The sequence below is a fragment of the Diabrotica undecimpunctata genome, chromosome 5, assembly GCF_040954645.1.
Source record: "Diabrotica undecimpunctata isolate CICGRU chromosome 5, icDiaUnde3, whole genome shotgun sequence".
NCBI classification, from domain to species: Eukaryota; Metazoa; Arthropoda; class Insecta; order Coleoptera; family Chrysomelidae; genus Diabrotica; species Diabrotica undecimpunctata.
Window position 1 is genome coordinate 70,471,777 of NC_092807.1, and position 27,316 is coordinate 70,499,092.

The 27,316-nt window shown below is 33.5% G+C and overlaps 1 protein-coding gene across 3 annotated transcripts in view; it reads right to left on the bottom strand.

The window, feature by feature from the left end:
- Positions 1 to 27,316, bottom strand: part of LOC140441382 (uncharacterized) — a 670,394-nt gene that overhangs the window by 69,962 nt on the left and 573,116 nt on the right. The window contains exon 6 of one of the 3 annotated variants that reach the window (XM_072532090.1): positions 5,951 to 6,257. The exons of the other annotated variants lie outside the window; for them this stretch is intronic. Coding sequence (XP_072388191.1) covers positions 6,212 to 6,257 — 46 coding nt within the window. The 3' untranslated portion in view covers positions 5,951 to 6,211. Of the gene's footprint in view, positions 1 to 5,950; positions 6,258 to 27,316 lie in introns of those variants that run through there. 3 annotated transcript variants of the gene reach the window in all.

Genomic DNA, 27,316 nt, shown 5'->3' on the forward strand with positions numbered 1-27,316 from the left:
AGTTAACAGTCTATTGCATTTACCTTTGTAAATTCCATGAGGATGGTTTTTGTTACTGATGTACTTCCAATGTTTTTCTGTGGCCAAACAATGTTTTTAACAACTTTTTATTAAACTGATGAATGATTCAATTCCGAAAAGATCTTCTTTAAAATAAAAATTTTTAAGCTTTTAATAAGCATTTTTTTATACCTTGTTACACACGAACACCACGTGCTTTGTATTCAACAGGTACCTATACTAGCCACTCCTGGATATCTCCACTTTATGGTTTTGTTCCAGTTTCACTTTTAATTATAAAAATATTTTTTTCTCTTATAGACGAGGACAAAAAAAAATCGCAAATATTTAATTTTAATTAAAAAAATAATTATTGTCATTAAAATATAAATGAGCACGCCGCTGTTCTGGTAAACATACCTTCAACTTTGAGTGGAGATCTTTAGGACAAACGATTATATAGCGAGAATACGGGACTGTTTAGTCTATATATTATACGTCATTGGTGTTAACGAACAGCTGTCAGAAGAAATTGAAATTAGATGTGGAGTGAGACAGGGATACGCATTGTCGCCAATTCTTTTTAATGCCTACTCCGAAGAGATCCTGAAAAACGCTCTTGAAGGTGAAACAGCTGGAATAAAGGTAAATGGAGTTCCCATTAACAACATTAGATATGCGGACGACACTGTGATCTTAGCCGAAAATATTGAGACTGGTGAGCAAAATAGCGGAGTATGGAAAAGAGTATGATCTGACAATGAATGTCAAGAAGACGAAATTTATGAGAATATCGAAAACTCAAATAAATAACGAGAATCTTCTAATAAACGGAACCAGCGTCTAACAAGTGGACAAATATGCATATCTGGGAACAATGATTAACTCCATCAATGATTACATTCAGGAGACCAAAATCAGAATAGAAAAGGCTAGAGCAAATTTCAACAAAATGAAAAGAGTGATATGTACAAGGGATTTAAAATTGGAACTAAGAGTTAGGTTGGCGAGGTGCTATGTTTTTTCGACTTTATTTGACGGAATGGAATCTTGGACCTTGAATGCGACATCAATGAAAAACATGGAATCATTCGGGTGTATAGAAAAATTCTGTGGGTGTATAGAAAAATTCTGAAAATATCGTGGACAGAACACGTCACAAAGAGGTTCTGAGAAGGATGAATAAAGAAATAGAAATTTTAAATATAATTAAAACAAGAAAATTGGAATATCTCGGACATATTACACGTGGAGAGAAATAAACCTTGCTCCAACTGATTATGCAGGGAAAGATCCAAGGAGAGAGAAGCATAGGGAGGCGTAGAATGTCATGGCTGCGCAACTTGAGAGAGTGGTACGGATGTACATCAAATGAACTTTTCAGAGCAGCCGTCTCAAAAGTCCGAATAGCTATTGTTATGACTTCATTTAACTGTTATGTCTTTAATTAATTCTAATTTATTGTTCTTATTTTAATTTATTAAAACACACGATAATTTATACCAGTTTATTAAACTATTGTACAATTTATTTGACGAACGTTACAATTAAATCGCCGGCGCGGGTCTTCAAAATTAACTGTCCCCACAATGAAAGTTCCGTCATATTTATACGAAAACAGCTGTTTCTCGAAACCCATTGATGTTGACAAGAATAACGGGAACGCCATCGACTAAACTAGAAGGCGGCTAAAACTAGTTTTTCAACTGCTTGGAACCCTCGAGATGGATGACTCATCATAATTCGGGTCTAGAGGCTTCTGGTAACCAAACGCCGAAATGACTACAACAAAAACAGAATTAGTCATAATATATTTACAGTTAGGCCATGATATTTATTATCGTAACATTGCCCCCCTCTTAAAAGAAGGTTCATCCTGGAACCTTATCGGGACTGGAACTGGAACGGTATGCTGGTATCGGCAACTGGACCCTCTTTTACAACTTCCAGTTGTATAAAAATGACAAGGGATGGTTTTCTCTTCGCACCAGTAACTATGCGGATTGCAACAAACTAACACCTGGACTTCGGTGTCTTTAAAGATCTCCTCCACCATATTTCGGATAACCCTCCAATCTAATTGGCGGCACTCCAACTTTGGCATGGCTAACTTTTGCACGTCGGACTCTAGTACGTGCTCTCTCAATTGAAGTAAGTCTTCCCATACATCTCGGTAGGTAGGTTGGTCACGGGCAGTGTCTTTTATTACCAGGTAGAAAAGGTAACGTGATGCATCTTGGAGTTTCAAGGTTTTACCGGGAGCTGGCACTTGGCATTGAAGTTCTGCAACTCGACCAAACTTCCTTCGAAAGACGGATCCTGGTGCGTCTTTGATACTGGCCGGGATGGTAAGGGCCAGCGCGTAGTTATCGGGGAGCGCTAGTAGATCTTGCTTTTCTTCAGTGGTAACACCATGTCTTGCTTTACCGGTACCTCCATAGGCACCCATGAATTTCTCAAACGTGAGGTCAGACACATCTTGGACTTGGTTTACTTCCACTTCTTCATCTACGTCGTGGTCACCTTCGAAAGACGCCAGCCGGTTATGGTGTACTATCATCGGCTTTCCCCTCGGAATCTTGCTTATTCGGTAGATGACATCGTTGATCTTCTCCATAATGAGGTATGGAACTTCCCAAAACTGCTGTAACTTGGGAGAACAATCGTTTCGCTTTTTGGGATTATAGAGCCAGACTTTGTCGTTCTTCTTAAAACATCCCTTTTCGGCTTGCGTATCGTACCGTTTCTTCATTCGGTCACTAGCGATCTGGAGGTGGAAACGGACCAACTCGTGTACATTGTCCATTCTTTTTCGTAATTCGATCACATAATCTTCACCTGCTACATCTTCTCCAGGTAGACACCCAAACTCTAGATCACAAGGTAGTCGCATTTCGCGTCCGAATAGGACTCTGACTGGTGTCTGGCCTGTTGATTCGTTAACAGCAGATCTGTAGGCCATTGTGAAGAACGGAAGGTATTGGTCCCAGTCTCGCTGATGATCGGAAAACTTGGTGTTTGTCAGTTGGTTTTGGCCATTCCTTAATGGAATCGATTTTTCCCTTATCCACGGCCACTCCTTTACTGACTATATGACCCAGATAATTGACTTTACCTTGAAATAGCTGGCACTTCTTGGGGTTTAACATCAATTGGGCAGCTTTAAGTCGATTAAAAACGTTTTCTAAATTCTTCAAATGTTCTTCGAATGTCTCCCCAAGACGATTATGTCATCTAAATAAACCAGGCATGTTTTCCAAATAACCCTCTCAACACATTTTCCATAAGCCTCTCAAATGTCGCAGGAGCATTACAGAGTCCAAATGGCATAACGTTGAATTGCCACAATCCAGATCCTGTGGTGAAGGCTGTCTTTTCTTTATCTACTGGGTCCATTTCTACCTGCCAGTATCCAAACTTTAAATCCAAAGTAGAAAACAATTTACTTCCAGCCAATGTGTCCAATGTGTCATCGATCCGAGGCAACTATCTTTCTTGGTAACGTTGTTCAGCAAACGGTAATCCACACAGAAGCTCGTCGTTCTGTCTTTCTTCTTAACCAGGATCACCGGAGAGACCTATGGGCTCGGAGAAGGTTATATCACCCCGTCTTTCTTCATTTCCTGAACAATCGTTTCAGCTTCCTCTCTTTTCAACTGTGGTAATCGTCGAGCTGTTTGACGAATTGGTTTAGCATTACCAGTATCAATTTTATGCTTAACAACGGTAATTCTTCCCGTCTATCCTCCTTTCGGTACGAAAATATCACGATACTGTAGGCCAAGAAGAAGAAATTCCCTTAATTTCCTTTTCTCAATCTGATTTAGAGACTGTCCAGCAACTGCAACCATTTGGTCGAATTTGTCGTTGGAATTATCAGATGTTGTCGTCGAACGGATTATGGATGTCACAGGTACACAAGTTCCTACTTTTGTCTCTTTCTTGATGGTTACTGGATAGTCATTGACATTGATAAGTCTCACAGGTATTTCTTTAGCCGAAGTCACCAATTCCTTTCCAATTATGATTCCTCGGCCAACCTCGTCGTCATGGTTCCAAGGCTCCATCATAACGGGTGTCCAGTCGTCCACAATTCCCTGTAGCCGCGCTACTATGATTGTTTCACTTCTCGCAGGCACGACTGTATCTTCTTTCACGGCTGCTTGCATAGTGTTGTCATCATGTGGATGAAGAAATACCTCCTCGTTACCAACTTGGATTACCTTATTCTTAAAATCCAATTGGAATCCATGCGTATTCATTACGTCCATTCCTAATATAACATCCTCTTCGATGTCAGCAACTATAACAGTATGGACAAACTTTTCTGCTCCAATTCCCAATTGTACCTGGATTTCTCCATGAATGTTGGCATTTTCACCTGTAGCGGTCCGAAGTCGCAACCTCGTTGGTAACAGTTCCTTACGGCTGTTTATAACTGTCGGGCGTATAATGGTTCTGGTCGCTCCGGTATCCACCAACAACGTATGCTTTTTACCATTTATTTCTCCATCTACATATACACTATCTTCACGACATTTCAAAGAAGCTATTAGTATGAGGGGGTCTTTGGAAGAGTTCCGGGTCGAAGCTGCCCCCCTAAGGCTGACTCGTTCTGGTTTTCCTGATGGTGAGTTTCTTGATTTTATGGTCTTCTTTTTCTTGCATGTAATACTTTTCATCATATTAACCAGCTGGTCAAGTTTGTCTTCATCTCCTTCCTCTTTTACAGTCCTAACTTTACTGTAACCGCCAGAGGCTTGCGTAGCTGACTCGTATTCGAGGGCGGCGGATAAGACATCAACCAGCGTCTTGTGACGAGCTAATCGTAGTGTTGTCTGCATTTCATGATCACGAAGACCATCAATAAACGTTTGAACGGCCAACTTTAGCATCATGTCTTCGGGAGCTGTTGGATAAGCATATCGTACTAATCTGGCAATATCTACCTCATATTCTTGAAGAGCCTCATCTTTCTTTTGTCTACGATTTTTAAGCTGCGACTAATATACATGCTCCAAATGTTCGTGGCCATATCGCATATTTAATCTCTTCTTGAGTTGTTCGAAATCATCGGTCTCCTCTACGGCTATGGTCTGAAGCACATCTAAGACATCTCCTCGAAGAGCGATAGTCAGGTTTACAGCCTTTTCTTTTTCAGACCATCCATTAGCTCTTGCAGCTGATTCGAACTGTTTCATGTAGTTGTTTCATGACGATTTTCCGTCGAAAGTTGGGACTTTGAGATGCACAGAACTTCCACTTCCTTCAAATTTCGGCCGTGTTTCCAACTTACATTTCGTCTCGTCTTCTTTTGTCTCTACTCCAATTGGATTGTTTCCTCTCTCTGCTGTCCCTGTTTCCTCCAGCTTCTTTTCCATCTCCTTCCATATCTTTTCTTCGAAGGCCAACATATCGGCAGCAACTTGGTTTTTTAACGAAGACACTATATCGTCAAGAGCAGACATCTCAGAAGTGACTTTAGAGATGTTAGCAGAAACTTTGCTTTCCAGAGAAGAAATCTCGTTAGAAACTTTGCTTTCTAAAGAAGCAATGTCGCCGGAAACTTTCGAAATATCGCCAGAAACTTTGTTCTCTAATGATGCGATGTCACCAGAAACTTTGTTCTCTAATGATGCGATGTCACCGGAAACTTTGTTCTCTAGTTTCGAAATCGACGAGATGAGAGCATCTTCAAATATATAAGTTTCTGGATTAAAACCTTCTTCCTCCAAAGCGTCTTTTAGTCTTTGAACTAACTCAGCCTTTTTTCCGGTAGAAGGTAATTCTCTATCCTCGAGATGTCTTCTTAAATTCGTCACTGTGAGCTTATAAATCGTCGTTATTTTCGCAATTTATTTAAAATATCCCACTACTCCTGCACACCACTGTTATGACTTTATTTAATTGTTATGTCTTTAATTAATTCTAATTTATTGTTCTTATTTTAATTTATTAAAACACACGATAATTGATACCAGTTTATTAAACTATTGTACAATTTATTTGACGAACGTTACAATTAAATCGCGGGCGCGGGTCTTCAAAATTAACTGTCCCCAGAATGAAAGTTCCGTCATATTTATACGAAAACAGCTGTCTCTCAAACCCCATGGATGTTGACAAGAATAACGGGAACGCCATCGACTAAACTAGAAGGCGGCTAAAACTAGTTTTTCAACTACTTGGAACCCTCGAGATAGATGACCCATCATAATTCGGGTCTAGAGGCTTCTGGTAAACAAACGCCGAAATGACTACAACAAAAACAGAATTAGTCATAATATATTTACAGTTTTTTTTTTCTGAAAAATGGCTTTGGCAGAGCCAATTAGCCAGACTTGTTTGTGTTTATTGTTAAAATCGACTGAATTTTAATTATTATTGATTGCAGATTCATAGTCAAAATTTTCTTGTTATCAGTTATCAATGTTAGTTACTTACTACTACTATATGCCTAATATTTTTATGGATATATTTTTATTTTTTTTTTTATTCTTTTATTATTTTCTTGTTTTTTTTTGTTTTGGTGCTTTTTTGTTTTTTTTTTTGGTTTTTTGCTTTTTTTGTTCTTTTTTTTTGGATTTATTTTTTTGTTTTTTTTTCTACTTCTATTTTCTTAACTCTTTTGTTTTTTTTAATTTGTGGTATACTTTTTTTTGTTTTTTTTTAAACCATATTAACCGATAATGCCTATATACTATTTACAACTTATATTTACATATTTTAACATGTTTGTTGGAAAACAACACTTAGAATTTATTAATTCCTTATAAAATTCGTTTATATTAATAATTTGTAAATCACATTCTAATATAATATGTGTTAGATCGCCTATTTTGCCACAAGTACAATTGGGAGTATTTGATAAGCCGATTCCATGCATATAGGATGGCGTAAGAGCATGATTTGCTCTCAGCCGATTAATGGTCTTTATAAAATGTCGATTAGATTCTGTGTAGAACCATCTTATTGAGGGTGTCCTAGTGTTACAATGATAAAAGTTTAAGCCAGTCTTACATTCTCTGTAATGTAAATGCCAATTATTTTTAAGTTTTTGTCTACTAACGGTGTCAATATCTGTCGCTGGAATTAAATTTCTGTTTACTTTTTCTCCAAGCATATATGCTGATTTAGCCAAATTGTCAACGACCTCATTGCCTTTTATTCCCGAATGGCCCTTGATCTATGTAATTATTACATTTAATCCTAATTGTATAGTTTCATAAATAATTTGAAGAATTTTCAGTTCAATGTGGTTTATGTGTTTGACTGTTTGAATGTTGTTAAATCTGTCGACCACGCTTTTACTGTCAGTAAATATAACATAGTTGCTAGTCGGATTCAGTACTACATACTGAAGAGCAAACAATATTGCCATCATTTCTGCTGTGTATATTGAGCATTCACTGGGTAAGCTATACTGGTGATGGTAATTTTTATTTTCGTGGAACATAGCACAGCCCGTTCCATTTGCATCTTTTGACCCATCAGTAAAAATGTACTGATAATTTGTTTATTTTTCTTTAATAATTATATCAAACATATTTGGGAGTAAATGTGAGTTTAAGTAACATATCCTGACCGTTCTAGAAAATAGTGTTTTTGCCATTTCACCGTAGTAGGGCGGAATTTGGCTTTTATAGAGAATATCGTTATATTTTACCGTACTTAGATAGCTTTCTACCAAAGGTATAGATTTTTTAGTTCTCGAGTACCTATGGGTGAGGTCTAAAACTGATAGCTCATTAAGATCTTGAAGGTATTTACAATTTTTGGACATAATTCGGACTGTGAATTTGTCGCTAAGGAATTGGGGGCGTAAATGCAATGGAGGTTCCACCGCTTCATTTTCCATTATTTGGACTGGAGTGGATTTTAAATAACCTAGACATAATCTCAGGCATTTATTTTTTGAATTTCAAGTTTGTTTAGATGTGTATTGGACGCTGATCCAAATAAATGACAGTTATAATCCAAAATCGGCCTAATCATGTTACGGTAAAACATCAAAGCAATATTTGGGTCTGCTCCCCAATTTGTTTTACAGAAAGCTCTTAAAATGTTTATTGAGTTTTCTGATTTTTTAACAATTTGATGAATGTGATCTTTCCATAACAATTTCCTGTCTAGATAGGTACCAAGATACTTAATACAGTTTTTTATAGGGAAACTAAACTTTCCCACATTAAGATTGCCTTGTGGAACTCTATGTTTTTGTGAAAAGTAACACACCTCAGTTTTTGTGTCAGAAATTGATAATCCTATTTCTTCATAGTACTGATTTACGATTTCTAATGTGACTTTTAAATTATCCTCACAGGTACTTAACAATTTTCCTGCTGTATATAAAACAACATCATCAGCATATTGAAGAATTTTTGTATGGCTCGGGATACTAACTTCAAGATCTATGTTGTACAGGATGTATAAAATCGGGCTTAAAATACTCTCCTGTGGCAATCCAATATTATTTAGTCGGGGGTATGAAAATTCCTCATTATTAATTTTTAAAAAAGTTAGTCTGTTAGAATATAAAGATTTTAAAAAGAGAGCAAATGATCTAGGGATTCCAATATACAACATTTTTTGGTAAAGAATGTCTAAATTGACATTATCAAAAGCAGCAGAAATGTCAAGGAACGCAGCTGCTGTAGACTTATTTGATGTAAAATTAAGCTGAATTAAAGTAACTAGAGCTGTAGTTGCGTCTTGAGTGGACCTAGACTTGCGAAAACCATATTGGGAACTTGGAAGTATACCATCGTGTTCTAGCGAATGTTCAAATCTATTTTTAATTATTCTTTCAAATGTTTTTAAAAGACATGAAGATAAGGAGATAGGTCGGTAAGAACTTGGATCACGTTCTGGTCTGCCAGGTTTTTTAATCGGAATTACCAGGTACTCTTTCCAACTATTTGGTACTGGTGTCTTAATTTTCCAAATATTGTTGAAAATGTTTACTAGTGAAATTTTATATTCTATAGGTAAGTTGTATAACAGCGAATATGACACATTGTCAATACCTGGAGAAGTAATATTTCTTTGTTCAAGGGCTCGATGCAATTCCCATAAATGAAAATTTTCGTCAAAATTGTGGTTTTGTCGGGGTACTGTTTGGATATGTTCTTGTATGGAATTCCTGCGACTATGTATCTTCTGGATCAATAGGTACTTTGTTGGCTTGTTTGCGGTTTTTAAAACAATTAACTTTTCGCCAGACATTTTTTATTGGTGTTCTTGAGTTAAGTCTTTCGCAAAAATCAATCCAATTCTTCTTTTTCTTCTGTTTGAAGATTTTCTTTGCAATAGCATCTAGTCGTTTATACTCCATTAGATTCTGGAGCGTTGGATTCTGTTTATAATTTATAAACGCATGTTTTCTATTTTCAGCTGCTAACTGACAATGATTGTTCCACCATGGTTTCGTAATATGACCTTTGTTTTTTTCTTTAATGGAAGAATATTTTGGGATAGCGACGTTGGCTGCCTGGTTTATATTTGTCAACAATTCTTCGTAGATTAATGGTATTTTCATTGTTTCCAAAGTACTGGTATACATCATCCAATTGGCTCTGCTAAGGTTCCATATTCTATGTTTTCTACTGGATGTGGCTTCTGCTGCGGCGAAACTTTGTGATGAAAAAATAATTGGCACATGATTAGATCCATAAGGTTCTTGTAGAATATTCTAACGAAAATGAGAGGCAATATCTCGGGAACAAATGGTTAAGTCTACAGCAGAAGGTTTATTGAAAATAGCAAGAGTGGGGGACCCGTCGTTTAAATATTCTAAATTACAGTATTCTATAGCATCTAGAAGATCTTTACCTAATCTATCATCAAATTCGCAGCCCCATGCCAAATTGTGTGCGTTAAAATCGCCTCCAATTATAAATGGTTTTGGTATATTTTCTAGAAAATTGATCCATTGTTGAACTTTGTTCCTGGGTTCATTATATAGAGAAATTATATGTAAGGTTTCTTGAAATGTGAAATTTTTATTGAAATACACCTATATGTAAACGAATACGTATTTTGAAAATTTATTTCTTCATATATTATGTTGGATTTTAAAAGGATTGCACAACCGCCATATCCATCAGGGCGATCAGCTCACAATTAAATTCTTTAAAATTATAATATTTTCCCGGTTTGAACCAGGTTTCAGATAATAGAGCTATAGTGATGTCGTTCTGATGAAGTAAATATTCTAAATTCTCTTTATTAGCAACTGCTGAACGACAGTTCCACTGTAATATGTTTATTTTATTTAAGTCTGCGAATTTGATGCTAGATTTTGGTTAAAATGGTTACTAATTATCTGAATTACATCAGCTTTTGAAATATTAAAATTATTATTTAGTTTAATTGAATTAACAATTGTAAGAACCGAATCTAAAATGACATTTATTACAGAAGAATTTGCCTCTTCTGACCTTGAATCTGCAATGTTTAAGTTTTTTTGGTAAAATTGACTTTTAACTATTTCCTCAGGATGTTTTGGAATGGAAACTGTAGATACTATTTCCTTTCTAGCTTTATATCGACTTTTGTATCGAACGGGAAGGGGGAAATGTCAACAAAAAGGAGTCTTTGTCACTAGCATTAAACTAAACAGAGAATAAAGATGGCACCTCTCGTTCCAAAGTAACAGAAATAGAGATGAAAATAAAATTCATTCTTTAGAAACTTGAGTAAAAGATAAAAATGATGATTATTAAGAAAATAGGAAAGGTAGATACTGAAATATATATATATATATATATATATATATATATATATATATATATATATATATATATATATATATATATATAAGAAGATAGATTTGGACGCCAACTGGTATTTATACCAAATACCAGTAAAAATGAAAAGAGAATAATGAATCAATTAAGTAACGACATAATTCTGATACAATCTATATCTGAGAAAATATATAGAAAAATAAGAGATACAATGGAGGATATAGAAGAATATGAATTATGACAGAAGATATGGAAATTGGAGAATAGAATTAACGAAATATATTAACATAAGAAAGAAAGCAGGCAATGTAGCAGTTATAACGCTACACACTTCCACCACCCAGTAGAAAAATTTCTAAAGTACCTTGAGAAATTTTTCTCATCACTAAACTCATTATATGTTATGATCATCAAAATAATAATAAAGGTAATCTTTACCAAATAATAAAGTTATCTAGATACCTAGATATAGGTATAATAACTTGTAAGTTTAGGTACTATTATTTAAACCAAATAAAAAGTGAAAATGGTTAACTTGTGATAAGATATAAAAATTAATATACTTATATTAACCTAAGTCAAAAAAAATAAATGACTATCACCCAACGAATTATAGTATCCGTTAAACTAAAATTTTAACTACATAATTATAAACTATGTATTACAGTATTGTAATACTATATACACTAAATGACTTTAGAGTGAGCACTCTGGGTATTATTTCATCCCCAACGAATTATAGTATTCGTCACACTAAAATTGTAAGGTAAATAATCCTATGCTATACCTTACAAGGCTTTAGAGTTAATACTCAGGATAATATTTTATCCCAACGAATTATAGTATTCGTCACACTAAAATTATGAGGCAAATATTTATGTGCTATACATTGTAGCAGCATGTAACAGGGCTTTAGAGTTAATACTCAGGGAAATATTTTATCCCAACGAATTATAGTATTCGTCACACTAAAATTGGTCGTAGACCAAGAGGGAGAAAAGCTACGTTAAGGGTTATCCGCAATCTTTGGTACTGTACATCGATTATACACTGGGCCGATTGAAATCATGTTGGTATGAACGCAGTAGCTCATAATCCATGGTTAAACCTCGAAAGCGCTCCTTAGAGACGACAGTCCTGTGTACTATGAACCCCCCGACGCCATACCCTAAAGACAACCTTACCATTAAAGGAAGATCCAGTGGTATAAATGTACATCTCCACCACAGTTCGGTCCCATATATATGTAATTACATAAATATCATACAAAAACAACTAATATGGGGACGATGTATCTATCACTCATGGAGATAAACATCGTTAGAAAGACATTCTTTCAAAAATGTTAGTTCTTAAGGGAAGCAAATTTTAAACCAAGGTAATTATGATATTAGCAATATCACTAGATATGCATATAATCATTAAGTTATAAAAGATAAGATATCATAATCATCAGTAATGCAGTAGGTATATAAATCCAAATATTAGTTATCATAATACTAATCTAGATTTTAGTTGCATATATTGCATGAGATAGTATGAGTAGAACATTATAAGCAGTTAAGAAAGATAAGGTAAACATCAAAATATAAAAGAAATAAGTAAAAATTTAGTAAGACCAATCTAGACATCTATTAAGTATAAAATTTACACAAGATGAAAAGAAAACTGCACAAAATTATACTCAGTTAAACTGAAGAAGAAAAATTAGTCATAAATATACTTTGATTTAAATCCAAACGTTATGCACCTGTTAGAATAATAAAGTAATCTATACAGAAAAATTGTACAGAGCAAAGTTATACAAGAGGGTATAAAAAACAAAACCTTTCCATTGTCATTTCAAAGAGACACAACCCTACACCAGATTTCTAAATAGTAGTATTCATAAGGTTAAATCTACCTTGTAAATGCAATAAAAAAATTTCATTAAAATATAACACTCAAGAAAAAGAAAATTCATTGTAGTTATGCATTGATGAGGGCAATCATTGTGAACTAAATCAGAGAAACTTATTATGACTAAACTTCAATAGACAGTATGGTCTGGAAACAATTACATTGTTTATTAAAGATAAGAAGATAATGAGAATGAATTCTCGGCATATTGCATATGCATATTTATGGACTAAGGCAAGTCAATAAAACAGCAAATTGACATTAAGCTAGTATAAGATAAAGTAATTTTTGTACCAAATAGTATCAAAAATTAAAGGTAGGTAAATATCAAGATAATTAAGTAACACAAGTAATTTTGATTGTCAGATAAAGATAAGTATATTCTTCACAATACCTAGTAAGTCAAAGTTCTACACAAAAGACATTAAAGATACTGCATAAAATTTGGCTTACTTGTGATAAAGGAAAATACAAAGCAAAGATAAGATAAGTTGTGGTAATATCATATAAAATTGCTATAACACTAAACACTATCCAGGGATCTACACAAAAGAAATAGAACTAGAACTGCATAAATATAGACGTATGTATTTAAAATGTTAAAGACAATTCAAATGCAATCAAAAACTTCAAAGCTTCATAATCTTACACCAGAGGTTTCTATAAAAGAAGATATATGCATAAGATTACTTTCACTCCAAAAGATAAAGAATTATGCCTAACGCAACACCCCTAATGGGTAAATGGAAAATATTAACGCCCTTGTTAATAGTTTTCCTGCAGTGACCTCAAGTCCCGCGAAGATAAATCATCCTAAGCAATTTTTATGTGCTTGTCCGAACAAATCTCATATTTGAACCCACTCAACGGAAAAACAAGACACTTGCACTAGGTATGAAAATTAGACATAAGTTATTACCGCAATAGTTTTAATAACACCATAAAGGTAATACAAGTAGCTAACTTGCAAAGGTAAGAGATAATGTGTTATTAAACGAAGATAAAGATAAGTAAATAACAATCAAACTTGTGAAAGGTAGTAGATAAATTTTCTAGCAAAGGTTCTCATAACTAAATATTTTATTGAAAAGTCCATAAATAACGAAGATATTTGTTAACGCAGGTAATAAAAATATGTATAAGCTTAACAAAAGAGATAAGAAGATAATTTAAAATATATGCAATACAAGATATATGTAAGTTTAAATTACACTTAAAGGTAAGATATAATAGTATAACTGCAAGTTTTACTCAAAAGATATATTTTTAATATGCATTACTGATTTTCATCGTCACTAGAATCAGTGACATCTAATTTGATATCCCTGACATGAAAATTTCCAAGATCATTTCCATCTAGATCCTTTAAATTGTAGACTAATTTAGACAAAACTTTATTGACAATACAGGGGACAAATTTTGGCGCTAGTTTTGCAGAGAAATCATCGACAGCTTTTGATAGGACAAAATTTTTCTTCCAGACTTTATCACCAACGTGATATTTGACATCACGTCTACGAAGGTTATACCTGCTAGAATTCGTCGCATAAGAGTGACGTATTCTCTTTTGCACTTCTTTGAAAATAGAAGACATATTTTCTAGTGGTCTTGGGTCGAATAGCTTGTTATTAATATTAATGACATTGCTTGCTTTGTCTTTTATTGCACCAAAGAAGGAACCGTCCAAAGGGATATTTCTGGCAAAAGTTAGAAACGAAGGACTAAATTGTGTAACTTCGTGTTTGGCTAGGCGAATAGCCTGGGCAATCTTAAAGATTTCTTTGTCCCAATCTTTATGATTATCATGTATAAAAGAACGAATAGCTGTTACGATAGTTTTGTTAACTCTCTCAGTAGGATTTATTTGAGGAAAATATCTCGCATTATACCAAATTTTTTGTACTTTATATTTATTCATTAAATTTTTGAAATCATTGGAAACGAACTGTTTCCCATTATCAACTGCGAAAATTTGTGGTACCCCAAAGATAAGAAAAACTTGATTTTCAATAAATTTAACAATAGCTGTAGAGGTAGCATTTGCCATTGGATGGACAAAAATAAATTTCGTGAACCAGTCGACAACAACTAAAAGAAAACGATTTCCATTTTTAGATCTAGGATAAGGGCCTAATAAGTCAGCAGATAAAAACTGAAATGGAAAATTAATATCTCTGTACTTTCCCATTAAACCAGCAGGAGGTACATTTCCTGGTTTACTAGCAGCACAGATTTTGCACTTACTGATATAGTTTGCGACATAAAGTCTCATTCTAGGCCAGTAATACAATTCCGTGATTCTAGAGAGCGTTTTATATACTCCTAGGTGAGCAGCTGTAGGATCATCATGAAAGAGTTTCAAAATATCTTTTCTGTGAGGAGACGGAACGAAAATTTTCCATTCTGGGGAAGGATCTGAAAACTTATTCCTTGAAAAGATATGCTTGTAAAGAACATTACCATGAACTTTAAAAGCAGGAAATTGACCTGGATTATTTTGTACTTTTTGTACCATATTATCATACCAAGTATCTGTTTTAAGATTAGATAAATCTAAAAGAGAAATTTTAGGATTTTGTTCAGGTATTCTAGAAAGGAAATCAGCCACAACATTTAAAGAACCACTACGGTGAATGACAGTGAACTTGTGACAGAATAGTTTCATTATCCATCTGGCAATTCTAGGAGAAGGGTTTTTCATGGAATATAACCACTGTAAGGATGAGTGATCAGTAATCACAGTGAAGTTTTCACTTCCTTCAATATAACACCTAAATTTTTCAATAGATAATAAAATAGCCAGCAGTTCTTTCTCAGTAGTAGTGTACTTACGTTGAGCTTTAGAGAGAGTTTTACTAAAGAAAGCTATAGGATGCTCTAAACCATCTTCTTTTTGAAATAATACACCCCCAACACCAGTGTCACTTGCATCACAAGCAAGATAAAAATGCTTGTCAAAGTCTGGACTAGCAAGAACAGGAGCAGATGTTAGTGCCTGTTTAATCTGACTAAAAGCTAAGTTAGCTTCTGGAGTCCAAACAATAGACTGTCCTTTCTTTTTACCTTTGAGTAAATCAGAAATGGGAGTACAAATGGATGCAAAATTATTCAAAAATCGACGGTAATAACCTATCAATCCGATAAGTCTACGAATTTGAGTAGTAGTTTTTGGAACTGGATATTCCAAAATAGCTTCTACTTTAGCTGGGTCAGTTCTTAACCCTTGTTGATCTACAACAAAACCAAGAAATTTAAGAGAAGGTCTACAAAACTGACACTTTTCAAAATTGACTGTAAGATTTGCATATTTAAGTCTCTTAAACAACATTTTAAGAATTTTGATATGCCAATCAAAGTCAGGAGTAACAACAATAATATCATCAAGATAATAGAAAACATAAGGCTCCAGTAAAGGACCTATAACTGAATCCATAACTCTGCACATAGCTTGTGCACTATTATTTAAGCCAAAAGGTAATACATTAAAACAGAACAAACCTCTATTTTGAACTGTAAATGCAGTCTTTAATTTGGATTGATCATCCAAAGGTATCTGATAAAAAGCTTGTTTTAAATCGATTGACGAAATAAATTTAGCATCTCTTACTTTAGATATGATTGAATCTATTAAAGGCATGGGGTAACTATCAGGAACTGTTATCGAATTAAGTTTTCGACCATCAAAACAAACTCTATAGGAACTATCTTTCTTCGGAACCAACCACAAAGGAGACAACCAAGGTGTACTGGTTGTTAATGGTTCGATGACTTTCAACTTAAGCATCTCATCAACTCCTTCGTTGAGAATTTTCTGCATAGCAGGCGAAAAAGGATATTGTCTTTGCCTAATTGGTTTCGCATCACCAGTGTCTATATGGTGAGTATACAAGTGGGTTCTACCAATAGAATCTGTTGGGCCTATTTCCTTAAACAGTTTGACTACCGAATGTAGTTGTGAAAGCTGATGGGTGGATAAATTCTCTGAACTTACTATAGTATTAACAACACAAGTTGACAGTTTAGCTGTACTATACGAAAAATTTGTGAAATCCAAAGAAATTCTAAACAATTTCATAAAATCCATACCTAAAATCATTTTATGTGAGATAAAAGGAACCACTAAAACTTTTAACTTTTGTGTGCTACCAGATAAGGTAACAGGTAAAAACACATAACTTAAGGTACTTTGGACATTACCATCAGCAGTAGTTAGCTGTACTGAAATATCATAGTGAAGATGCAAATTCAGCTTCTTAAGAAGAAATAAGGCTGGAGAGCCAATAATAGAGACATTACTACCAGAGTCTACAAGCGCAGATATTGTTTTACTGCCAATATTTATTGAAATATATGGTCGATTATCCTGTGTACGAATATCGAGAAGAGGATTAGTTCTACATAAAGTATCAGACGTTGAAATCAACGGAAAAGAAATATTCGCAGGATTTAAAGAAACATTGTGCGTTGTATCTATGGGAGTTTTGTCTATAGGTAAAGGATTAAAATCACAATTAGAATCAGAAGTTTCAGCTCGCGTTTTAATAATAGGTGGTAGTTGAAATGTTACTCTGCTTGTCCTTTGAAGTTTTCTTCAAATTTTTTCCTGGTATGTTCTTCCCTTTTAGGTTTGATGCAGACATTTGACTGCAATGAGGTTGATTCCTGTCCACTATCGAACAACCTCGCGCTTCGTTTTTTGAACATTTGGGGCAATGTGCCTTAATAACGTTCTTAAAACCGCAACCATAACAAAATTTATTTTTCTGGTACCTGCACTGAGGATACACATGACCTCGTTTGTTGCAATTCCAACAAATTTCATCAAGTGAATTTGTTTCATATGAAAATTTCTTATTATTATTATTAAAGTGGGGTATAGATAACGCAGACTCAATTCTTTTACAGTAAGAGGTAAGATCAGATACAGTGTCTATATCGTGCAAAGCTAAAGCTTTGATGTAGTCTGGCAAAAGACCACGTCTAATTTCAGATACTTTATCTTTCTCTGAAACGGCAGAAGGTAAACGGAAGAAAAGAGCTTCAAAATTAGAGATAAATGTAGATACAGGTTCTCGAAAAGATTGCCTTGTAGAACGAATTTGTTCCCACAAATTCCTCTCATAATCTGCCGGAAGATAAGTTTCCTTTAAAGCGGCAACTAAGTCAGACCATGACTGAAATGTCTTTTTAAGAAGATGATTATGCCACCAAGTAAAAGCATTGCCATCAAACAGATCTCCTGCAGAAAGAAACAGGTCATCATTAGAACAATTCCTGGAGATTTTAAGCGTCTTAATTTGTTCAAGAAAAGGAATCAAAGGCTGTTTGCCGGAAAACTTTTGAATTCCCCATTTATAAATGGGCACAGACTTCACTACTGAAGATGCAGTATGTGATTCTACCCTAACTGGAGTAGATTCTAAAGGAAGATTAAGTTTTTCCACAAGCACACCCTCAATTGACAATAATTTACTCCGTAACTGTCTTTTGACTGTTTCCTGCGTTGAAGAAGTGGTCTTCAGACGAGATACACGGCCAGACAAATGAGTTAAACGAGAACAAATACATTTGTACCTATAATCAGACTTACTACCTGAAAATTCATCGATGATACTAGATAAATCAGCAAGAGTAGCCAAGGCCTGATTATGGTCTTGCTCAAATTCAAGAGGGACAACTGTTTCAGAAAAGCTTCTGTCTGATGCTTCCTGAGACAAAATTCCACTAAGAACTCTTCTTTTCTCATCGACAGTAGAAGGAACCTCAAGATCTCTAATAATTAACTCATAGGTTAACTCATCAGTTTTCAAATGCTTAGGGTTGATGGTAGCCATTTTGTAAGATTATTTAAAAAACAATAATTTATGTAAACCAACAAGTAACCAAATCAACTTTAAAGATAAAGATAATTAAATTTACGAAAATAATATAAAACTACTATTTTATATTTAATTAAGTTTTAACACTACCCAACAACACATGAACTTGTCAAGGTTAATGATAACCAGCAGACAAAAAAGGTTGGTGATCAAAAAAAAAACTATCAGTAAAAATTAGATAAAAAAAATAAGTATAAAAAAGTAAGTAAGATAGAAAATAGATATTTTTACTGAAATTTAATAAATTTACTACTCAAAATAGGAAGAAAAATGATAAAGATAATAATAGCAAGAAAATATAAAAGTATTGTTTCAACTAAATACAAGAATGTATGCATTACTCAGAGTATATTACGTTGGTGCGCCAATTTGTAACGTTAGGCACCAATTTGTAACGTTCCAACGAACATTCATTGGATGCCAATTTGTAATTCTTCGAGGCTCAATTTGTAACATCCCAACGTTGAGCTGCTGTTGTCAACTTGTAACCGCAAACCTTAGTTTGCTGCTACAATCCGACTAACATCACTAACAACGTTGGAGTGACAAATCGTTTCCCGTTGGGACCAATTTTTAACGTCATAACCCCTAATGTATCAATTGCAAAATTGCTACATTAGACGTTATACGAAACACTCCCTGGCTAGCTCACTCAGGACGTGAATATGGCCTACTCTGGAGCAACACACGCAAACAAGTAAAAAGAAGAAACAATACACAGTTAAATTAACAGATGTTTATTAAAATATTAAACAAAAAGGGCAGAAAAATACATGTTTAAATATTATATTGAATTTAAATAAAAATTATTTGACTTCTTGCTACAGTGTTACATTATAGTAAGGAAAAATGCTTGTCACCAAATCCTAGGTTTTATCCTGGTCTTTTCTGCTATGGTTGTTAGCAAGCCATGTTGTTAGTTGTGGATTTTCTTGCCCTGGAGTCAACTCTCCTATCGGAATGATAGTGCCATTCTCAGGCCGGTTGGTCTTCTGGATGTTAATATAATTTGACCCGAACCTGAGAAATGTATCCCGGAGGTTGACTCCTAATTCAGGAGACGACACAACAATTGGTTATTATACTTTTACAAAAGTCATGAAGAAAATCGACATTTTTAGAAATAAAAGCCATTATATCGACTTTTGTATCGAACGGGAAGGGGGAAATGTCAACAAAAAGGAGTCTTTGTCACTAGCATTAAACTGAGAATAAAGATGGCACCTCTCGTTCCAAAGTAACAGAAATAGAGATGAAAATAAAATTCATTCTTTAGAAACTTGAGTAAAAGATAAAAATGATGATTATTAAGAAAATAGGAAAGGTAGATACTGAAATATATATATATATATATATATATATATATATATATATATATATATATATATATAAAGAAGATAGATTTGGACGCCAACTGGTTTTTATACCAAATACCAGTAAAAATGAAAAGAGAATAATGAATCAATTAAGTAACGACATAATTCTGATACAATCTATATCTGAGAAAATATATAGAAAAATAAGAGATACAATGGAGGATATAGAAGAATATAAATTATGACAGAAGATATGGAAATTGGAGAATAGAATTAACGAAATATATTAACATAAGAAAGAAAGCAGGCAATATAGCAGTTATAACGCTACACAGTTGGATCTGAATTATTTGGTTTCTGTCTTTTATTCGGCCTACTGGTGTTTGTATGAGGATTAAATATAAATTTAGCAAAATTATTTCCTTGGGAGGAAGTAGAAGGTTGTGAATTTTGTGGAAAATTTGTATCATTGTTGGCTGTATTGGTCCTAAGAATACTAGCATATGAATTCTTAGGCACTTGTTTATTTGCATCGTAAAAATTAATGTTTGTTAAACCCATCGTCTCTTTTATTAACTTTTGTCGTGTAAATTCTGGGCATGCGCTAAAATTTGTGGTCAAATGATTCCCCTTACAACTGAAACATACTTGTGTGAACTCAAATTTTGTACAATTCTTTGAATTATGAGTTTCTTGGCATCTGTTACATCTTGGCTGACTCCTACATTGATTTCCTAAGTGGCCGTATCTAAGACTGTTAAAACATAACAAAACTTTCTGTTTATATATTTCAACCTCTTTAATAACCTTATTGATGACTATATATTTAGGTAAAGTTTGCGATTTAAAGGTCACAATACAAGACTTAGTTGGGACATATTCGACAATTTTTTCCTCATTGACAATTTTTTCTACTTTACGCGTAATTCTTTTAACGTTTGCAATTTCAAATATGCAATGACTATCATACTGTTTAATTCTATTTTTAATATACTCTTCCGATAAATCTGTGTCTATATCCCTAATAACTCCTTGTCTGTGTAAAATAAATTTTGGAATATACAGATCTAAATTATTTAACCGAAATATTTCTAGATTTTTGTTTTTAATGAGGTTATTAGCAGTTTTATAATCTTTGCATTTGACTCTGATTCTATTTCGGCCAATGGCGTCTATACTTGAAATCATGTTGTCTGCTTCAGGAAAGTTAGACAAAATAATTTCACCAATGTTTAAAGGATTTAGTTTACCTTTAAACTTAGTAGAGCTATTCTCGAACATGATATGGGCCTAGATCATTACTATTAAATAAAAATGCTTGCCTTACCTGTTTTGTTACTTTTTGTTGTGTCTCATTCAGATTGTTTGTATTTGGATTATTCATCAAATTGATTGGAATTGGAGTACTTACAGAAAGATCCATTTCGGCATCACTTTGATTATCGAATATATTTCCAGATATAGCTGGTTTTGTGGGTTTTTTGGGGTCAGGGGGTCTCCCCCCGCTATTAACACTCATATAGTAGGTGGTTCAATAAACAATATTGCTGTTAGAACGCCACAAATTTCACAATTTAAAACACAATATTAATTGTATTAAATTCAAACAATGGGCGGTTTACTGGATTCTTGATTATTGCTGTACCGAAGGCACGTCTAATTTCTATTAATACTACTACGGAATTGTATTTAATACTGTTTAAATCTCTAAAAATTTGTAAGGAACTTCAAAAAGCGTGTTTCAACTTTGACAGTTTTTTGACGTTTTTTGTATTTACAGTTAGGCCATGATATTTATTATCGTAACACTATGATGATTGCCGACCTCCGCCTCGGATATGGCATTTGAAGAAGAAGAAGACATAAAAAAAAATCAGACAAGAAGGCATTATCAGGCAGAGACTTTAGAGATCTAGATACTTTAAAACGAACTCGTGGGTCAATTAAGAAAAAGTTAACAATTTTACAAAACCACAATACAAAGATTAGAGATGCAACAATTATAGCTGATATAGCGACATTCAATTAAGATACAACAATAATACTAATTTAATTAATGAATTTGAATAAATACAACAATTAATTAGAAAAAGTGCGATGAATCAGAATTAGATGAACAATTTGACGAACGGGAACAATTTGAAAATAAATTTTATAGTGTTGTTGCATATTTAAAAACTTTCATAGACAAAAATAATTCCAACAATGTTTCAGTTTCAAACAGTAATGTTAATCCTATAAATACTCATGATTTCCTCTCAAATTTTTTGTTGCCTAAAATTAAGCTTCTAGTTTTTAATGGAGAATCTGACCATTGGTTGGAATTCGAAAAAGTACAATTTTATTAAAGGCAGCACTTGAAGGTTATGCTAAAAGAACTATTTCAGGTTGTGATGAAAAGCAAGATTATCTCAGGGCTTGGGAAATGCTTTGTGACAAATTTGACTAAAAGAAATTTCTTGTTAATACACATATAAAATAATTGTTCAATATTAATTCTATGCAAAAAGGAACCTTTTTGCAATTCAGAAATCTTTTAGATGAAGTATCAAAGCATTTCTCTGCCTTGGAAGGTATGCAATTAACTAAAGATGTACTATGGGACATGTTTATAATTCATATAATTTACTACAAGCTAGACAAAATTAATCAAAATAGGTGGAAAGAGTTCCATACAAAATTAGATATGCCTTCATTATCAGAATTTCTTGAATTTTTAAAAGAAAGACAAGATATATTAAAGTCTATAGAGGTACCTCATTCTAATACAAAGATACCACATCAATTTAATAAACCACCTAGGGAGTTTTACCCGCGTTCTCAAGTCAATTTAGTAATAAATGCCATTAAATGCAATCTATGTAAAGGTGAGCATACTATTTATATATGTAAAGAGTTTTTAAAGTTATCAGTAAATCAAAGGTGGGATAAAATAAAAGCATTAGAGTTGTGTTCAAATTGTTTACGAATTGGTCATGCCAAAAATACCTGCACTATTGGCTCTTGTAAAAGGTGCAGACGCAAACACTTCTTCATTATAATTAAGGGTCTTCACATTGAAATAATCAATCAATTACATCACAGTCAAATGAAGATAGAAACAATGTTGCTCAAAGTTATTCAACTTGTAACAATTCAGATATTTCTCAATCACCAATATTAATGCAAACACATTTTAGTTCTTCAAATGATCACAAGAAGAGTCAGTCTGTATTATTATTAACTGTTATATTCAATGTAAAAGATAATAAAGGTAATTTTCATTACCTCTTTTAGATTCAGGAGCTCAATCTAGTTTAGTAACTAAATAATTTTGCCAAAGGTTAGGCTTACAATTAATAACAGCCAATTTAGCTATTCTTGGTATTATTCAAACTGTTTCAAATTTAACAAAGAAAACTAATATTACAATTTATTCTAAATTTAACAGTTTTCAACATAATATCACATGTTACATAGTTCCTACAATTACTTCTTCTATACCATCATAAACTATTGATATATCCTTAATTGATATACCAAACAATTTACATCTTTCTGATCCAGACTTTCATATGCCAGATAAAGTAGACATGCTCATAGATGCAACTCTATTTTGGGATTTGCTTATAGATGGCAAAATCACCTTAAAAAAAACCTGGTCCTATTTTACAGAATACAAAATTGGGTTGAATTATCTCTGGTAAATTCTCAAGTATGTGTCATCAAAGTTCTATTTGTAATTTTTCACAGAATATTCCTGAAGATGACCAACTAAAAAAATTTTGGTCGATAGATGAAATTCCTATTACCAATTCTATGTCAAAAGATGACATTGTCATTGTGAATATTTATTCAGTCAAGATACATATCGCAATAAAACTGGACAATTCGTAGTAAAATTTCCTCTGAAACAATCTCCTTCACTATTAGGGGATTCTAAAGAAATGGCTATTTAAAGATTTTTATCATTAGAAAGGAAATTCAAAGCCCAAATTTTATAATCTTTATAAGAAATTCATTAATGAATACCTACAATTGGGTCATATGACAAAGATCTTAGATACTCAAAACATTTTAAATTATTACGCACCACACCATGGAGTCTTGAAAGAAAGTATTACTACACAACTTCGTGTTGTGTTTGATTTCTCATGCCCAAGAAAGTCTAGATATTCTCTTAATGACCTTCAATATATTGGTCCCATTTTGATATCTTAATTCGCTTCAGACTATATTAAAATATGTAGTTTCATCAGATATATCTAAAATATATAGGCAAATTTTGATGAACAAAGATCACAAACCCTTACAACAAATAATTTGGAGAAACAATCCAAATGGACAATTTTCCACATATCAATTAAATACTGTTACATATTGTAACAGACACCTTATGACCTTATGTTTATAGACCTTCAGAAGGCCTATGATACTGTACCCGCTAAAAAGCTATGGAAAGTTTTGCAGGAAACAAACATTAACCACACAGTAATTAACGCCCTTAAACAGCTGTATGAAGGATCAACGTCGGGAATAAAAATTGGAAATAGACTTTCAAAAAAATTTCCTGTAAACAAGGGACTCCGGCAGGGGTGTTGCATATCCCCCACATTGTTTAAAATCTACGTGGCGAAAGCACTGTATCAGTGGAAAAGAAAGTGCAGAGGAATGGGCATTGACCTGGGAGAAACTTGCCTATATACCCTACAGTTTGCAGACGATCAAGTCCTTATAGCCAACGATAAAGAAGACCTGACATATATGGCCAGAAAACTACAGGAAGAATACAAGAAGTGGGGTTTAGAACTCAATACACAAAAAACAAAATATCTCCCAATAGGCGCAGAACTATCCAACATTCAGATGGACACAACCGAAATTGCATTCTGCACTGAATATACCTACCTAGGAATTGATTTCGACACCACAGGCACAGACAATAGGGAAATTAGAAAACGAATAACCCAGGCCCGTAGAACAATTGGATGCCTTAACGGAGTTCTTTGGAGCTCAGAAATTGGTAAAAGACGAAAATACAATATATATGAATCTCTCATAAAAACCAGCTTAACCTATGGTACAGAGACATGGAGACTAACAGAAAGCAATAAAAGAAAACTCGAAGCAACAGAAATGGATGTATTTAGACGATCACTTCGAATATCTAGAGCAGACAGAATTAGAAACGATGAAATAAGAAATCGGATGGGGGTAGATGGATCACTGGCAACAGACATAGAAAGGAAACAACTTATATGGTATGGCCATGTTCAAAGAATGCCAGAAACAAGACTACCAAAAAATCGCCATGAAATGGATACCACCAAATCGTAAGAAACGAGGAAGACCAAAAAGAACATGGAAGGAGGGAATAACAAAGGCAATGAGCTCCCGAGACTTGACCGAAGAACAATGGAATGATAGAAATTCGTGGAAATTAGGCATCGGACAACGACGCAAGACGTTTTGAAACCGATATATATATATATATATATATATATATATATATATATATATATATATATATATATATATATATATATATATATATATATATATATATACATATTGTGCCACTTCACCTTCATATTTAGCAATAAGGTGTATAAACCAATTAGCCATTGAAAATCAAGGATCATTCCCTATTGCTTCTAAATCTATTATTTCTGATTTTTATGTGGATGATCTTTTAACAGGGTCTGATGATATTATTGAACTTAAGGATAGATGTAGAGACATTTCACTCACCTTAAAATCTGCTCATTTTATATTAAGAAAATGGGTTTCCAATGATGCCCGTGTATTAAACAATATTGGTACATCTAACATTCCCAATGAAATTCTAAATATAGGAGAATCAGAAAGTTTTAAAACGCTAGGTGTTCAATAGTCTAGCAAGCAAGATATTTTAAGGTATAAAATATGTTCCATCAAGCATGAAAATCATATAACAAAAAGGCAAATTTTATCTACCATATCTCAAATCTATGATCCTTTAGGAATTTTAAGTCCAGTGATAATCATTTCAAAAATAATTATACAGCAATTATGGTCACTTAAATTACCTTGGGATGAACCAGTTCCAGAAACTATATTTATTAAATGGTATTAATTCTACAACCAATTGCCTACTTTAAATCAATTAAAAATTCCAAGATTAGCAGTCGGAAGGATCCATAAACTATTGGATTTGCATTGTTTTTGTGTTGCATCACTACAAGCTTATGCAAGTTGTACACTATCTCACATTTAGAACTACTAGCTTCATTATTAGGGGCTCAGCTAGAAGATCAACTTCTTAAAGGTTCTGTTCCATCAATTCCAATATATTTCTGGTCTGATTCTCAAATGGTACTTTGTTGGCTGAAAAAAGAGCCAAATCAATTGCAAACCTTTGTTGCTAATAGAGTTTCCAAAATTCAGAAAATTACTGAACCATATGGCTGGTTTTATGTTAACACCAAGGAGAACCCTGCAGATTTAGCTTCTCGGGGAGTCTTACAAGAAAATCTTGCAAATTCAAAATTATGGTTTTATGGTCCAGAATTTTTACATAAACCATTTAATAAATTATCTACTAGTAATGAATGTAATCTAGTAATTCCGGACCCAAAGAAAGCATCTGCTATATTCACAACTAAAATTAAAGAGCCATCTGCTTTATTTCTACAATTTTCAACTTTTACTAAATTACATCGAGTAACTAGCTATCTTCTTCGTTTTATTTCAAATAGACGCAAAGCATCAGAGCAGCGAGTATTTGGATGTTTAATAGTTTCAGAATTAAATTGTACTCATATACTATTATTAAAATTGGCACAATTAGATTCATTCCATGAAGCATTTTCTTTGATTACACACCTATTTACCTTCTAGCACAAGTTTAGTAGTTTTGCTCCATTTCTAGATAAAGACAATTTAATAAGAGTTGGTGAAAGATTACGATTTACATCCTTAGAATCTAATAAAAAACATCCTGTTTTGTTGTCGTCAAAACATCCATTGACAAAACTTATCTTTGCACATAAACACTCAGTATTACTTCATTCAGGGCCTAACTTATTACTTTCAGCTATAAGACAATTTTATTGGCCTGTTGGAGGACGAAATTTAGCTAGAAAAATTTGTAACAGTTGCATGACATGTTCTAAATTTAACCCATCATTTGCTTCTTATCCGATGTTAAGTTTACCTGAGAATAGAGTAACGCCATCTCTACCCTTTCAGTATACTGCTATTGATTAGAGGATGTAAAATATTAAAATGTTATATCTATGTTTTTGTCTGCTTTTGCACAAAAGCTATTCATTTAGAGCTAGTATCTTATTTAACAACAGATAGTTTTCTATCTTGTCTTAGGAGATTTAGTTCACGTAAAGGAGTACCATCTGACATTTATTCTGATAATGGAAGTACTTTCATAAGGGGCTAGAAATGAGTTAAATGAATTAGGTCAATTTTTGTATGCTAATCAAACTCAAATAAACAACTA